This window comes from Taudactylus pleione, unplaced genomic scaffold (assembly GCF_031769625.1).
Source record: "Taudactylus pleione unplaced genomic scaffold, aTauple2 ptg000372l, whole genome shotgun sequence".
Lineage (NCBI taxonomy): Eukaryota > Metazoa > Chordata > Amphibia > Anura > Myobatrachidae > Taudactylus > Taudactylus pleione.
In genome coordinates, this window is record NW_028284773.1 from 10421434 (window position 1) to 10437753 (window position 16320).

Below are 16320 nucleotides of genomic sequence, written 5' to 3' on the forward strand. Positions count from 1 at the left end.
GCTACGGGGATCATTGAGTCGGAAGATGCAGACCCTGGACTCAGGGGCTGTCACATGCCCTATTTGTAAGACACTCCTTGTTGCCACCCCCTCCCTACCCTATATGACTGCAGACTGTCACTCACCTAAATTCTGCAGCCACACTGCATCTAATGACACAGGATGCAATCTGCACAAGCTCATGTAAGAACATTACCGATGGAGCAAACTGTATTTCAGCATATGGATCACACCATTGAAATTGATATCACTTTTCCCATTGAAAACGAATACAGCAGCTGCTACTTGTTTTTTGATATATGAGTTCAGTGGCTAACAAAATGTGTAACAAAATTTGCCCCATCTATACAAAATAGTTAGTCTTGTCATGATGTAACTAGACAAAGCCAAAAAGAACAAGATATTGAAGAAGGCTGTCTAACTATCTTTCATTATATAAAAGAATAAACATGTTCTGTGTTCTTTTGCAGCCCTGAAATGTCCATCGAATAGTCACTATGAGCATTGTGGAACAGCCTGTCCGGCTACCTGTGTCAATCCAGGATCTCCATCCAGCTGCCACCTACCGTGTACTGAATCCTGTATCTGTGATTCAGGATACATCCTCTATGACAAGAAGTGTGTTCCAGCTGACAAGTGTGGATGTTGGGCAGATGATAAGCATTACCCTGTAGACTCTGAGTTCTGGACAGATGATACTTGCTCTACAAAATGTAAATGCCTCTCACCAGGAAGTGCTTTAACCTGCTGGGAAGATACGTGTCCCAGTAACCAGTATTGTGGAATATCAAACGGAGTCCCTGGCTGTTATTACTTCACATATGGTGTGTGCAGGGTCCATAATGACCCCCATTATGACACTTTCGACAGAGTCAATCACGATTTCATGGGTCTATGCACATACACCCTTGCCAAGGTCTGCAACAGTTCTTCTTCTCCACATTATTTCAACATACAAGCAAAGAATGAACATCGTGGAGTTTCCACAGTATCTTATGTAAAGCATGTTCTTGTTGAAGTTTACAGCCAAAAAGTCCAAATGATGAGAAATGAGCGGGACCGTGTTTTGGTGAGTAGGAACATCTAATGGATTCCTAGAAGATCATAAAAACCTTTTATATTGATTTTAATTTTATTTTCTTGATATATATGTAACAGGTCAATGAGATCTGGACTACACTCCCAGTAACCTTAGCTGAAGGAGCAGTGACCGTGAGCTGGACTGGAAAATATGTTAGTCTGCAGACTGATTTCAGACTGACTGTGGCTTATGATGTAGATACCTCTGTGGATGTGAAAGTTCCAAGTAATTTTGCAGAACTCACCTGTGGAATGTGCGGCAACTTTAATGGGCGCAAATCAGATGATTTCATGATGCCAAATGGAGAACAAGCAAAGACAACTGAACAACTTGGACAGAGCTGGATGGTAGAAGATGATGATCCACTTTGTTATCCTGGGGATCCTGAGCCATCACCCCCTCCACCTTGCCTACCAGAGACAGAGGATATATATAAAAGTGATACATTCTGCGGGATGCTGATTAGTAAGGACGGTCCTTTCTATATATGCAATTCTGTCATTAGTCCTGGGGGATTCTATGACAGCTGTGTCTTTGACATGTGCGCTCTTAATGGAGATCCAGCAACTCTGTGCAGCTTGTTATCAGCTTATGCTGATGCCTGTCAGAAGGAAGGTATATCTATTACCTGGAGAAACAGCACCTTCTGCGGTGAGTATCTCAAGTGTAATTTTATTTCTATTAGCAAAACATCAGTTTCTCATGTAAAATATTTGTGATTATTTAATTATCTATTGGTTTAGGTTGTTCTGTTACTGTTGAATTATGGGCCTGATTCAGAGCTGAACGCTCTGACCAGAGCGCTCGCTCTGAATCAGTGCCCTCCTACCTGAAAATGGAGCTGCCTCCTGGCGCTCGCATAGCTGTGGGTGACCACCCACAGCATATGCGAGCGGCCAAAAAGATGGTCGCGATGGTCTTTGACCATCGCGACCATCGGGCTTGCGATGAGACCCTGTGGTAGGGTCTCGATGCCGCAAGCCCAGGAGTGATTTTGGCTCTATCAAAGCCAAAATTACTCCCACTGACATCATTACTGATGTCAGTGGGGCCGGCTTCATACGGGAACGCCTCCGTCTGGCAGCCACGCCCCCGGCACGCCCACCAAAGGGGGAGTGCTGTCAATCAACATCGATAGCACACCCCCTTTGGTGCGAGACCCGGAGCGACGGACAGCCCGTCGCTATCCGGGTCTCGCGCATGCGCATGACGGAGCTTCCTCCGTCGTGCGCATGCGCAGTGGGGCAACATCGACCCGCTTGCAAGCGTCCTTTGCTAGCGAGCGGGTCTGAATGACCCCCTATATCCCACGTTTTACAATTCAATTTTCAGATGAGTTTCGACTCGGTTACAATTGGATTTGAAAACATCATCTTATTGGCTATCTGGCTGTCACATGTTGTGGAAAGCTAATATGTCAGATCCGAACTGTGATAAGTTTGTGAAAATAATCGAGTCAAAACCGACCCACTTATCTATACTCTAAAATTGCTTTAGATAGACAGATATGAAATGCTGTACTAACTGTACAATACAATCTGTGTCTGATTGATCAATCTCTGTAATTTTAGCACCTGAATGCCCGCCCGATAGTCACTTTAGCACATGTGCGTCTGCCTGTCCGGCAACATGTGTAGAGCGAGACACCCCAGAGAACTGCAGCATCCCATGTTCAGAAGGCTGTGAATGTGATGAGGGTTATGTCATCAGTGGTGGAACTTGTGTTCCCGAGTTATTTTGTGGCTGTGTGCGCAATGGCACTTATTATAAAGTAAGTGGGGAACAAATGGTTTTAATATTAACAATCTAAAACTGTAAACTTTATTAACTGTAATATATATTGCGTGTTTACAGGAAGAAGAGCAGTTCTGGAAAGGCAACTGTGAGGGCTACTGTATATGTCTGGGTAGTGACACAGTGATCTGTATTCCAATATCCTGTGAAGAAGATGAAATATGCAAAGTTCAAGATGGGTTACTAGGCTGCTATCCACCAAGCACCGCAACCTGCCACATTTATGGAGACCCCCATTACACCACCTTTGATGGCACAGTCCACCACTTCCAGGGAGCTTGTACCTACACTGTGACTGAGACATGTGCTAACACATCACACAGCTATAGCGTCACCACACGCAATGAACACAGAGGTAACCCAAGCTGGACCGCCATTAATTCTGTCACCCTCACTGTGGATGGACTGGAGATCTTCATTGAAAAGAACAACATTGTAAATGTACGTTATGTGTCACAATATATTTTTGTGTGTGTAGTGCTGTTTGATTGAGTAAACCATAAGAGGCCTATTGTCCTACCATATTTATCTTCGAAGTACTGCAACTGGCTCTGGCACTGGCACTTAATTGTAACTTCAGATGTACTTTGTTTTTAACACTGCTTGGTCCTGACATATTTTCTTTAATGTCCCCAAAGATGTGATTAACTAAATCAGCCCTGTGGGCTGATTCAGCAAGGATCGCAATTGCAAAGCTGCATGCAGGCTATAGATATATGATGTATGCATGCAGGCAGCATTGCAATTACGTCCCTGCTATTATGCAAATGTTGCAGGAGGTGTATGACACCCCCTGCTGCATTTGCAATCCAAGCACTGGTACAGAGGTCACAGGCTGGGATCACCATCGCGACCATCGGTGGTCGATGGTCGCGATGATGGACAGCGCCAGGCTTCCGGCCAGCTGAGTAAACCTCAGCTTGCTCAGGCTGGTCAGCATCCTGGGCTGGCCATTCCCAGAAAACAAGGCAGACACGTCCCGTTTCAGGGAATAACGGCCGACCCAGCCCCTACACTGCCCCTTAAATGCCTCTGCCAGTCAATCAGGCAGAGGTATTCAAGGGTCTGTGTGCGACTACGCTGGACCCATTCTGGACCCTAATACTTGTGAATAACTACAGTTCTAGCTAAGAAAGATGTGAAATAATAAAATAATTAATGACGTAAGCTGCAAAAGGGTTTTGTGTGGGGGTAATAATTCAAACGTAAACGCGTTGCTACCGTTTCGGCGTCATATCAAAGCTTGCGACTGCGAGCTTGTATGCAGTAAAAATAGCTCCAGTGTCTTACTTCTGATGACCATTCTGCATGACCCTAGGCTTACTCAGAGTTTTGATAATCGACCTTTCCTGCATCCGATGGTTGCGTCTCAACACAAATCCCTACCACATTTGCATATTTTTGCACATCTGCGGTGTATACAGAATCGCAGCTGCAATGATATTTGCGGCTATCTCTGAACAAGACCCTTATTTACCATAGTCAGCGATCTCTATACACATAATATAAGTATAGTTATTAATCAACAGATTAAAAAATACATAAAAAATGAAAAATATCATAGATAGATGCAGATTGCCACTTTGCAGTATTTATACTCTCCTTAGCGGGTGATACTTGGCATTTCAGGGCCTTCTTTTGAGCACCATTATCTACTACTGTAGTTTATTATTATATCTAATATTATGTTTTCATATTTAATTTTTTTAAGGTCAACAATGTTTCCATTATTCTTCCTGCTAATGTGTCTGACATAATCATTACACAAAGCGGCAAGTATGTTACTGTTAGTACGAACTTTGGCCTCGAGCTTCAGTTTAATGGGGATCATGAGCTATTTATTAGAGTGAAGGAGAACTACAAAGGAGCATTGTGTGGCTTGTGCGGCACCTACAATGATGACCGCCATGATGATTTCATGAAACCTGATGGCAGCATTGTCACTGATGTGAATGACTTTGGAAACAGTTGGAGAGTTCCAGATGATGGATGGCCGTAAGTATCTCTTGTTCATGGCTGCTTCAATGTATAGATGGGCTGAGTATTCATACTTAGTTAAAGATCCAAATCTTAATATTTCAGCAGTGGGAATTTTGAAGTCGGGGTATGGAAATTTTAATTTAATTTAACTCCACCCCCAAGCTTTAAGGATTTTAATAATAAGATTCAGCACTGTTTCCATCTCAACCCCTGCACTTCTCACTGCCAACTACTCTCTTCCACCCCCTCCACCTGACACTACCTGCTTCCCTCTCTCACCTCCTGCACCTCACACTACCTGCTTCCCTCTTCTACCCCCTGCACCTCACACTACCTGCTTTCCTCTCTCACCCGCTGCACCTCACACTACCTGCTTCCCTCTCTCACCCGCTGCACTTCACACTACCTGCTTCCCTCTCTCACCCACTGCACCTCACACTACCTGCTTCCCTCTCTCACCCACTGCACCTTACACTACCTGCTTCCCTCTCTCATCCCCTGCGCCTCACACTACCTGCTTCCCTCTCTCACCCACTGCACCACATACTACCTGCTTCCCTCTCTCACCCACTGCACCTCATACTACCTGCTTCCCTCTCTCACCTCCTGCACCTCATACTACCTGCTTCCCTCTCTCACCCTCTGTATCTCACACTACCTGCTTCCCTCTCTCACCCACTGCACCTCACACTACCTGCTTCCCTCTCTCACCTCCTGCACCTCACACTACCTGCCTCCCTCTCTCACAACCTGCACCTCACACTACCTGCTTCCCTCTCTCACCTCCTGCACCTCACACTACCTGCTTCCCTCTCTCACCCCCTGCACCTCATACTACCTGATTCCCTCTCTCACCTCCTGCACCTCACACTACCTGCTTCCCTCTCTCACCTCCTGCACCTCACACTACCTGCTTCCCTCTCTCACCCCCTGCACCTCACACTACCTGCTTACCTCTCTCAACTCCTGCACCTCACACTACCTGATTCCCTCTCTCCCCCCTTGCACCTGACACTACCTGCTTTCCTCTCTCACCCCCTGCACTTCACATTACCTGCTTCCCTCTTCTACCTCCTGCACCTCACACTGCCTGCTTCCCTCTCTCACCCACTGCACCTCACACTACCTGCTTCCCTCTCTCACCCCATGCACCTCACACTACCTGCTTCCCTCTCTCACCCGCTGTACCTCACACTACCTGCTTCCCTCTCTCACCCACTGCACCTCACACTACCTGCTTCCCTCTCTCACCCACTGCACCTCACACTACCTGCTTCCCTCTCTCACCCCCTGCACCTTACACTACCTGCTTCCCTCTCTCACCCACTGCACCTCACACTACCTGCTTCCCTCTCTCACCCACTGCACCTCATACTACCTGCTTCCCTCTCTCACCCACTGCACCTCATACTACCTGCTTCCCTCTCTCACCCTCTGTATCTCACACTTCCTGCTTCCCTCTCTCATCCCCTGCACCTCACACTACCTGCTTCCCTCTCTCACCCCCTGCACCTTACACTACCTGCTTCCCTCTATCACCCACTCCACCTCACACTACCTGCTTCCCTCTCTCACCAACTGCACCTCATACTACCTGCTTCCCTCTCTCACCCACTGCACCTCATACTACCTGCTTCCCTCTCTCACCCTCTGTATCTCACACTACCTGCTTCCCTCTCTCATCTCCTGCACCTCACACTACCTGCTTCCCTCTATCACCTCCTGCTTCCCTCTATCACCTCCTGCTTCCCTCTATCACACTACCTGCTTCCCTCTCTCACCTCCTTTACCTCTTACTACCTGCTTCCCTCTCTCACCCTCTGTATCTCACACTACCTGCTTCCCTCTCTCACCCACTGCACCTCACACTACCTGCTTCCCTCTCTCACCTCCTGCACCTCACACTACCTGCTTCCCTCTATCACCTCCTGCACCTCACACTACCTGCTTCCCTCTCTCACCTCCTGCACCTCATACTACCTGCTTCCCTCTCTCACCTCCTGCAACTCACACTACCTGCTTCCCTCTCTCACCTCCAGCACCTCACACTACCTGCTTCCCTCTCTCATCCCCTGCACCTCACACTACCTGTTTCCCTCTCTCACCCTCTGCACCTTACACTACCTGCTTCCCTCTCTCACCCACTCCACCTCACACTACCTGCTTCCTTCTCTCACCCACTGCACCTCATACTACCTGCTTCCCTCTCTCACCCACTGCACCTCATACTACCTGCTTCCATCTCTCACCCTCTGTATCTCACACTACCTGCTTCCCTCTCTCATCTCCTGCACCTCACACTACCTGCTTCCCTCTATCACCTCCTGCACCTCACACTACCTGCTTCCCTCTCTCACCTCCTGCACCTCATACTACCTGCTTCCCACTCTCACCCTCTGTATCTCACACTACCTGCTTCCCTCTCTCTCACCCACTGCACCTCACACTACCTGCTTCCCTCTCTCACCTCCAGCACCTCACACTACCTGCTTCCCTCTCTCACCCCCTGCACCTCACACTACCTGCTTCCCTCTCTCAACTCCTGCACCTCACACTACCTGCTTCCCTCTCTCACCTCCTGCACCTCACACTACCTGCTTCCCTCTCTCATCTCCTGCACCTCACACTACCTGCTTCCCTCTCTCACCTCCTGCACCTCACACTACCTGATTCCCTCTCTCACCTCTCTCACCCACTGCACCTCATACTACCTGCTTCCCTCTCTCACCTCCTGCACCTCACACTACCTGCTTCCCTCTCTCACCTCCTGCACCTCACACTACCTGCTTCCCTCTCTCATCTCCTGCACCTCACACTGCCTGCTTCCCTCTTCCACCCCCTGCACCTCACACTACCTGCTTCCCTCTTCCACCCACTGCAGCTCACACTACCTGCTTCCCTCTTCCACCCACTGCACCTCACACTACCTGCTTCCCTCTTCCACCCCCTGCACCTCACACTACCTGCTTCCCTCCTTCACCCCCTGCACCTCACACTACCTGCTTCCCTCTCCCACCCACTGCACCTCACACTACCTGCTTCAATCTCCCACCCCCTGCACCTCATACTGCCTGCTTCCCACTTCCACCCCCTGCACTTGACACTGCCTGCTTCCCTCTTTCACCCCCTGCACCTCACACTACCTGCTTCCCTCTTCTACCCCCTGCACCTCACACTACCTGCTTCCCTCTCTCAACCACTGCACCTCACACTACCTGCTTCCCTCTTCTACCCCCTGCACCTCACACTACCTGCTTCCCTCTCTCACCCACTGCACCTCACACTACCTGCTTCCCTCTCTTACCCTCTGTACCTCTAATTCCATGTCCAGAATTGGCGCTGGCAGAGTCTGCCTTTTCCTCCTCCCTGTCCCTCAGCTGGCAGTTGGCTCTTAGCATTGAGAATCGGGATGGACTAATCATGGCACGGACTGGCTGCTAATCAGATGCAGCCACATGATTGGCTAGCGGCCATCCCTCTCTCACCTCCTGCACCTCACACTACCTGCTTCCCTCTCTCATCTCCTGCACCTCACACTGCCTGCTTCCCTCTCTCAACCACTGCACCTCACACTACCTGCTTCCCTCTCTCACCCCCTGCACCTCACACTACCTGCTTCCCTCTTCCACCCCCTGCACCTCACACTACCTGCTTCCCTCTTCCACCCACTGCAGCTCACAGTACCTGATTCCCTCTTCCACCCACTGCACCTCACACTACCTGCTTCCCTCTTCCACCCCCTGCACCTCACACTACCTGCTTCCCTCTCTCACCCCCTGCACCTCACACTACCTGCTTCCCTCTCTCAACTCCTGCACCTCACACTACCTGATTCCCTCTCTCCCCCCTTGCACCTGACACTACCTGCTTTCCTCTCTCACCCCCTGCACTTCACATTACCTGCTTCCCTCTTCTACCCCCTGCACCTCACACTGCCTGCTTCCCTCTCTCACCCACTGCACCTCACACTACCTGCTTCCCTCTCTCACCCCCTGCACCTCACACTACCTGCTTCCCTCTCTCACCCGCTGCACCTCACACTACCTGCTTCCCTCTCTCACCCACTGCACCTCACACTACCTGCTTCCCTCTCTCACCCACTGCACCTCTCACTACCTGCTTCCCTCTCTCACCCAATGCACCTCACACTACCTGTTTCCCTCTCTCATCCCCTGCACCTCACACTACCTGCTTCCCTCTCTCACCCCCTGCACCTTACACTACCTGCTTCCCTCTCTCACCCACTGCACCTCACACTACCTGCTTCCCTCTCTCACCCACTGCACCTTATACTACCTGCTTCCCTCTCTCACCCACTGCACCTCATACTACCTGCTTCCCTCTCTCACCCTCTGTATCTCAAACTTCCTGCTTCCCTCTCTCATCTCCTGCACCTCACACTACCTGCTTCCCTCTATCACCTCCTGCACCTCACAATACCTGCTTCCCTCTCTCACCTCCTGCACCTCATACTACCTGCTTCCCTCTCTCACCCTCTGTATCTCACACTACCTGCTTCCCTCTCTCACCCACTGCACCTCACACTACCTGCTTCCCTCTCTCACCTCCTGCACCTCACACTACCTGCTTCCCTCTATCACCTCCTGCACCTCACACTACCTGCTTCCCTCTCTCACCTCCTGCACCTCATACTACCTGCTTCCCTCTCTCACCTCCTGCACCTCATACTACCTGCTTCCCTCTCTCACCTCCTGCACCTCACACTACCTGCTTCCCTCTCTCACCCCCTGCACCTCACACTACCTGCTTCCCTCTCTCAACTCCTGCACCTCACACTACCTGATTCCCTCTCTCCCCCCTTGCACCTGACACTACCTGCTTTCCTCTCTCACCCACTGCACCTCACACATCCTGCTTCCCTCTCTCACCTCCTGCACCTCACACTACCTGCTTCCCTCTCTCATCTCTTGCACCTCACACTACCTGCTTCCCTCTCTCACCTCCTGCACCTCACACTACCTGATTCCCTCTCTCACCTCTCTCACCCACTGCACCTCATACTACCTGCTTCCCTCTCTCACCTCCTGCACCTCACACTACCTGCTTCCCTCTCTCACCTCCTGCACCTCACACTACCTGATTCCCTCTCTCACCTCTCTCACCCACTGCACCTCATACTACCTGCTTCCCTCTCTCACCTCCTGCACCTCACACTACCTGCTTCCCTCTCTCACCTCCTGCACCTCACACTACCTGCTTCCCTCTCTCATCTCCTGCACCTCACACTGCCTGCTTCCCTCTCTCACCCACTGCACCTCACACTACCTGCTTCCCTCTCTCATCCCCTGCACCTCACACGACCTGCTTCCCTCTTCCACCCCCTGCACCTCACACTACCTGCTTCCCTCTTCCACCCACTGCACCTCACACTACCTGCTTCCCTCTTCCACCCCCTGCACCTCACACTACCTGCTTCCCTCTTCCACCCCCTGCACCTCACACTACCTGCTTCCCTCTCCCACCCACTGCACCTCACAATACCTGCTTCAATCTCCCACCCCCTGCACCTCATACTGCCTGCTTCCCTCTCTCACCTCCTGCACCTCACACTACCTGCTTCCCTCTCTCACCTCCTGCACCTCACACTACCTGCTTCCCTCTCTCGTCTCCTGCACCTCACACTGCCTGCTTCCCACTTCCACCCCCTGCACCTCACACTACCTGCTTCCCTCTTCCACCCACTGCAGCTCACACTACCTGCATCCCTCTTCCACCCACTGCACCTCACACTACCTGCTTCCCTCTCTCATCTCCTGCACCTCACACTGCCTGCTTCCCTCTTCCACCCATTGCACCTCACACTACCTGCTTCCCTCTTCCACCCACTGCAGCTCACACTACCTGCTTCCCTCTTCCACCCACTGCACCTCACACTACCTGATTCCCTCTCTCACCTCTCTCACCCACTGCACCTCATACTACCTGCTTCCCTCTCTCACCTCCTGCACCTCACACTACCTGCTTCCCTCTCTCACCTCCTGCACCTCACACTACCTGCTTCCCTCTCTCATCTCCTGCACCTCACATTGCCTGCTTCCCTCTTCCACCCCCTGCACTTGACACTGCCTGCTTCCCTCTTTCACCCCCTGCACCTCACACTACCTGCTTCCCTCTTCTACCCCCTGCACCTCACACTACCTGCTTCCCTCTCTCACCCACTGCACCTCACACTACCTGCTTCCCTCTTCTACCCCCTGCACCTCACACTACCTGCTTCCCTCTCTTACCCTCTGTACCTCTAATTCCATGTCCAGAATTGGCGCTGGCAGAGTCTGCCTTTTCCTCCTCCCTGTCCCTCAGCTGGCAGTTGGCTCTTAGCATTGAGAATCTGGATGGACTAATCATGGCACGGACTGGCTGCTAATCAGATGCAGCCACATGATTGGCTAGCGGCCATCCCTCTCTCACCTCCTGCACCTCACACTACCTGCTTCCCTCTCTCATCCCCTGCACCTCACACTGCCTGCTTCCCTCTCTCACCCACTGCACCTCACACTACCTGCTTCCCTCTCTCACCCCCTGCACCTCACACTACCTGCTTCCCTCTTCCACCCCCTGCACCTCACACTACCTGCTTCCCTCTTCCACCCACTGCAGCTCACAGTACCTGCTTCGCTCTTCCACCCACTGCACCTCACACTACCTGCTTCCCTCTTCCACCCCCTGCACCTCACACTACCTGCTTCCCTCTCTCAACTCCTGCACCTCACACTACCTGATTCCCTCTCTCCCCCCTTGCACCTGTCACTACCTGCTTTCCTCTCTCACCCCCTGCACTTCACATTACCTGCTTCCCTCTTCTACCCCCTGCACCTCACACTACCTGCTTCCCTCTCTCACCCGCTGCACCTCACACTACCTGCTTCCCTCTCTCACCCACTGCACCTCACACAACCTGCTTCCCTCTCTCACCCACTGCACCTCACACTACCTGCTTCCCTCTCTCACCCAATGCACCTCACACTACCTGCTTCCCTCTCTCTTCCCCTGCACCTCACACTACCTGCTTCCCTCTCTCACCCCCTGCACCTTACACTACCTGCTTCCCTCTCTCACCCACTGCACCTCACACTACCTGCTTCCCTCTCTCACCCACTGCACCTCATACTACCTGCTTCCCTCTCTCACCCACTGCACCTCATACTACCTGCTTCCCTCTCTCACCCTCTGTATCTCACACTTCCTGCTTCCCTCTCTCATCTCCTGCACCTCACACTACCTGCTTCCCTCTATCACCTCCTGCACCTCACACTTCCTGCTTCCCTCTCTCACCTGCTGCACCTCATACTACCTGCTTCCCTCTCTCACCTCCTGCACCTCACACTACCTGCTTCCCTCTCTCACCTCCTGCACCTCACACTACCTGCTTCCCTCTCTCACCCCCTGCACCTCACACTACCTGCTTCCCTCTCTCAACTCCTGCACCTCACACTACCTGATTCCCTCTCTCCCCACTTGCACCTGACACTACCTGCTTTCCTCTCTCACCCACTGCACCTCACACTACCTGCTTCCCTCTCTCACCTCCTGCACCTCACACTACCTGCTTCCCTCTCTCATCTCCTGCACCTCACACTACCTGCTTCCCTCTCTCACCTCCTGCACCTCACACTACCTGATTCCCTCTCTCACCTCTCTCACCCACTGCAGCTCATACTACCTGCTTCCCTCTCTCACCTCCTGTACCTCACACTACCTGCTTCCCTCTCTCACCTCCTGCACCTCACACTACCTGCTTCCCTCTCTCATCTCCTGCACCTCACACTGCCTGCTTCCCTCTCTCACCCACTGCACCTCACACTACCTGCTTCCCTCTCTCATCCCCTGCACCTCACACTACCTGCTTCCCTCTTCCACCCCCTGCACCTCTCACTACCTGCTTCCCTCTTCCACCCACTGCAGCTCACACTACCTGCTTCCCTCTTCCACCCACTGCACCTCACACTACCTGCTTCCCTCTTCCACCCCCTGCACCTCACACTACCTGCTTCCCTCTTCCACCCCCTGCACCTCACACTACCTGCTTCCCTCTCCCACCCACTGCACCTCACACTACCTGCTTCAATCTCCCACCCCCTGCACCTCATACTGCCTGCTTCCCTCTTCCACCACCTGCACTTGACACTACCTGCTTCCCTCTCTCACCCCCTGCACCTCACACTACCTGCTTCCCTCTTCTACCCCCTGCACCTCACACTACCTGCTTCCCTCTCTCACCCACTGCACCTCACACTACCTGCTTCCCTCTCTTACCCTCTGTACCTCTAATTCCATGTCCAGAATTGGCACTGGCAGAGTCTTCCTTTTCCTCCTCCCTGTCCCTCAGCTGGCAGTTGGCTCTTAGGATTGAGAATCGGGATGGACTAATCATGGCACGGACTGGCTGCTAATCAGATGCAACCACATGATTGGCTAGCGGCCATCGCCAAATTTAAAAGGCCACCGCTGATGATTCTTTTTGATTTGCCGCTGGACTGGTTAAATTTCAGTCAATATATTGTAATCTTTATGAACAAAGCAATATCTGGAGATGTCTCTGTAATAAGGACCCACATACAAATTTAAATGGACTAGTAATATGAAAGAATTCTGGGATGAGGATTTTGCAAGTGACTTACTTTATTAGTTCATGCAAGTAACTTATTTTATTAGTTCATGCAAGTAACTTACTTTATTGTAAAGTATTATATGCTAAACACTCTGTGTGTTTTTTCTTTAGGTGCGATTCTACTCCTCCACCACCACAGGTCTGCCCTCCATCTATACAACAAGAGGCTGAACTGAAATGTTGGATCATTAGACAAAACAATGGCCCATTCAGTCCTTGCCATGCGCATGTACGGCCGCACCAGTACTTTGAGAGCTGTGTGTATGATCAGTGTCTCACAGGTGGAAGTGATGATCTGCTCTGCTATGTTCTAGAGTCTTATGCTGCAGCTTGTGAAGGGATGGGTGTTTCTTTGGGAGACTGGATAAATAATACTGTTTGTGGTAAGATGCAAGTGTTTTCTGATTTTATGTGTTTCAGTTTTTGTTAACATCAGTATTAGATCTGGTAACTGTGCTTTTCTTTTCTTTCTTCAGATCCAAATAGACCATCAACAACTCCAGCATGGATATCTACTTCTACATCTTCTGCAACTCCTGCTATTAGTTCAGCTCCACTGTCAACATCTGCCAGTGTTCCTACAGCTCCAGTTATTATAGGTAAATGAGCTTAAGTTGTTAGATAAATAGTACTAACTATTACTGTATCTGTTATAGATGTTAGTGTTCATCATTACCTGAGAGAATGATTCATAAAAAATATTATAAGTATGCTAATGTCACTACTCACACTGATGCCATTTGTGCTATTATTTATAATTTAGTACAGAAACTCTATTTGTTTGTCAGTAATTATCACACATAGGTAGGAATTAAATTAGCCCCAATAAATTATCGGGGGTGAAAATGGGAGGTAATCACGGGCTTTATTGCCCGATCCTGTTCAATTAGGCTACCTTTTTCATCCAGTAGCTTTGTTAATGCCCATTAAATGAATGTGTTAACACTGGTTATCGGGCATTAACACACAGAGGCCCCCATTTATCAACGATATTAAACACCAGTGACATTTTCCGTTTACTATCACAAAAAATGTACTGGTATATAACAATACATAGCTCTCCAGTGAAGTCCTTGTCCACAGCGAGGTCCTCCGCTGGGCTGCTGGCAGTCTAACACTACCAGTGACAGGGCTCTGGTGTTATGCGCATGTGCATGACACAGGGACCCAACAGTGCCTGGAAGGCTTTGCTGAAGCCGGAAAGGCGCCACTGGGTCTCCATTGCAGGCAATGGGGCCTACATAGCAATGCCTGACATAATCTCTTTAGCAAGCGCTAAAGGGGTTATGAATTGTTGATAAATGGGGTCCAGAATCTGTGTAAAGTACATGGATTTGTGCGTTGACTAGCTGTTATCACCCGATAACTGCAAGGTTAACGCAGATTTCTATTCAGGTTTCAGGAGACCCAAAAAGAAATCCCCAATAAGCGGGGCTAATTAAATAGGAGCCAGCATTCAATTACTGTAGCACCAGTCAACTTAACGGGGCTAACTGAATTCCCCCCTTAGAACACAGAAATTCCATTGATTGTTTTTAACTTTAAGCAGGTCTGTCACCTTCATTTTTATATTTTCATCTTTACATCAAGGAATTTGTGATGTACAAGGAGACCCCCATTATTATACCTTTGACGACCAAGTCCACGACTTTATGGGGACCTGCACATATACTTTATCTAAGCTCTGTGAAGCTGACGGACACCTGACGGACTTCAATGTGGAAGGAGCCAACGAGCACAAGGATGGCAACACCAGGGTGTCCTATCTAAAATACGTCAATATAGATGTGTACGGGAACAGGATCACACTGGAGAAGGACAGAGTAGTCAAGGTCAGTCAGTATGTGTGTTATTATACAGCACAGTACAGTATATTTGGTTGAATAAGTAAACCGTTTAGTAAAATAGTTACTTTTTAATTATTCTCGTTTGTTTGTTAATTTGTTAGCAGCATTGCATCTAAGTATGAGTATCTATTGTATTTTTTTATTTTTTTTAGCAGTGTTAAGGAAACTTTGAAGTAGGTAAGGCAGAACCAATGTGTAGCCAATCACAGTCAAAGAACATTCTTAGGACCAACCAGTAGATCACTTTGGCATTCATAGGGCTAAACCAATCTAAAAGCAATCAGATTATGACAATATTTAAAGGTTCGATAAATCTGTAGCCAATCCAAGCAGTATATTGGTAAGAGAGCTAGTTGAATTCTCAACAACATGCTTGCCTATGGTAAATATTATTGAATATAGATATAATATGTTGATTTATGTTAACGTCTTTCTAAATCTAAATTATAGACGTTTCTAAAGGTGATTTAATTTATTAGACATATATTCCAAATGTAACGTACTAGAACATTTTGTATTTTTTTTTTATTTTAACTTTTTGTTTTAAAGTTGGCAGCAAGTTCAATCACTGAGATGTCTCTCACAATAGGTGCAATAGCTGCAGTTAATACACACAGAAAGTATAATGGTTAGCATTTACTGCCTCACAGCACTGAGGTTGTGGGTTTGATTCCCCCTACGACCCTAACTGTGTGGAGTAGTGTATATTCTCCCTGTGCTTGCGTGGGTTTCCTCCGGTTGCTCTGGTTTCCTCCCACACCAAAAATATAGTGGTAGGTTAGTTGGCTTCCAACAAAAAATTAACCCAAGTGTGTAAGTGTTAGAGCATGTGGTAGGGAACATAGATTGTAAGGTCCACTGGGGCAGGTACTGATGTGTATAGCAAAATATTCTCTGTAAAACACTGAGGAATATGTGTGCGCTATAGAAATAACTGGTAATCAATAATAAATACAGAAAAAACCCTTTCACACAGCCAGCAATAACCT

At 49.4% G+C, this 16320-nt stretch overlaps 1 protein-coding gene across 1 annotated transcript in view; it reads left to right on the forward strand.

Annotated features, from left to right (window-relative positions):
- The window catches only part of LOC148508277 (IgGFc-binding protein-like), a 175951-nt gene that overhangs the window by 88728 nt on the left and 70903 nt on the right, over positions 1 to 16320 (forward strand). The window contains exons 41-48 of the mRNA XM_088444705.1: positions 471 to 1069; positions 1159 to 1732; positions 2653 to 2852; positions 2936 to 3316; positions 4587 to 4870; positions 13596 to 13867; positions 13961 to 14083; positions 15075 to 15316. Of these exons, the coding sequence (XP_088300831.1) occupies positions 471 to 1069; positions 1159 to 1732; positions 2653 to 2852; positions 2936 to 3316; positions 4587 to 4870; positions 13596 to 13867; positions 13961 to 14083; positions 15075 to 15316 (2675 nt within the window). The remainder of the gene's footprint in view (positions 1 to 470; positions 1070 to 1158; positions 1733 to 2652; positions 2853 to 2935; positions 3317 to 4586; positions 4871 to 13595; positions 13868 to 13960; positions 14084 to 15074; positions 15317 to 16320) is intronic.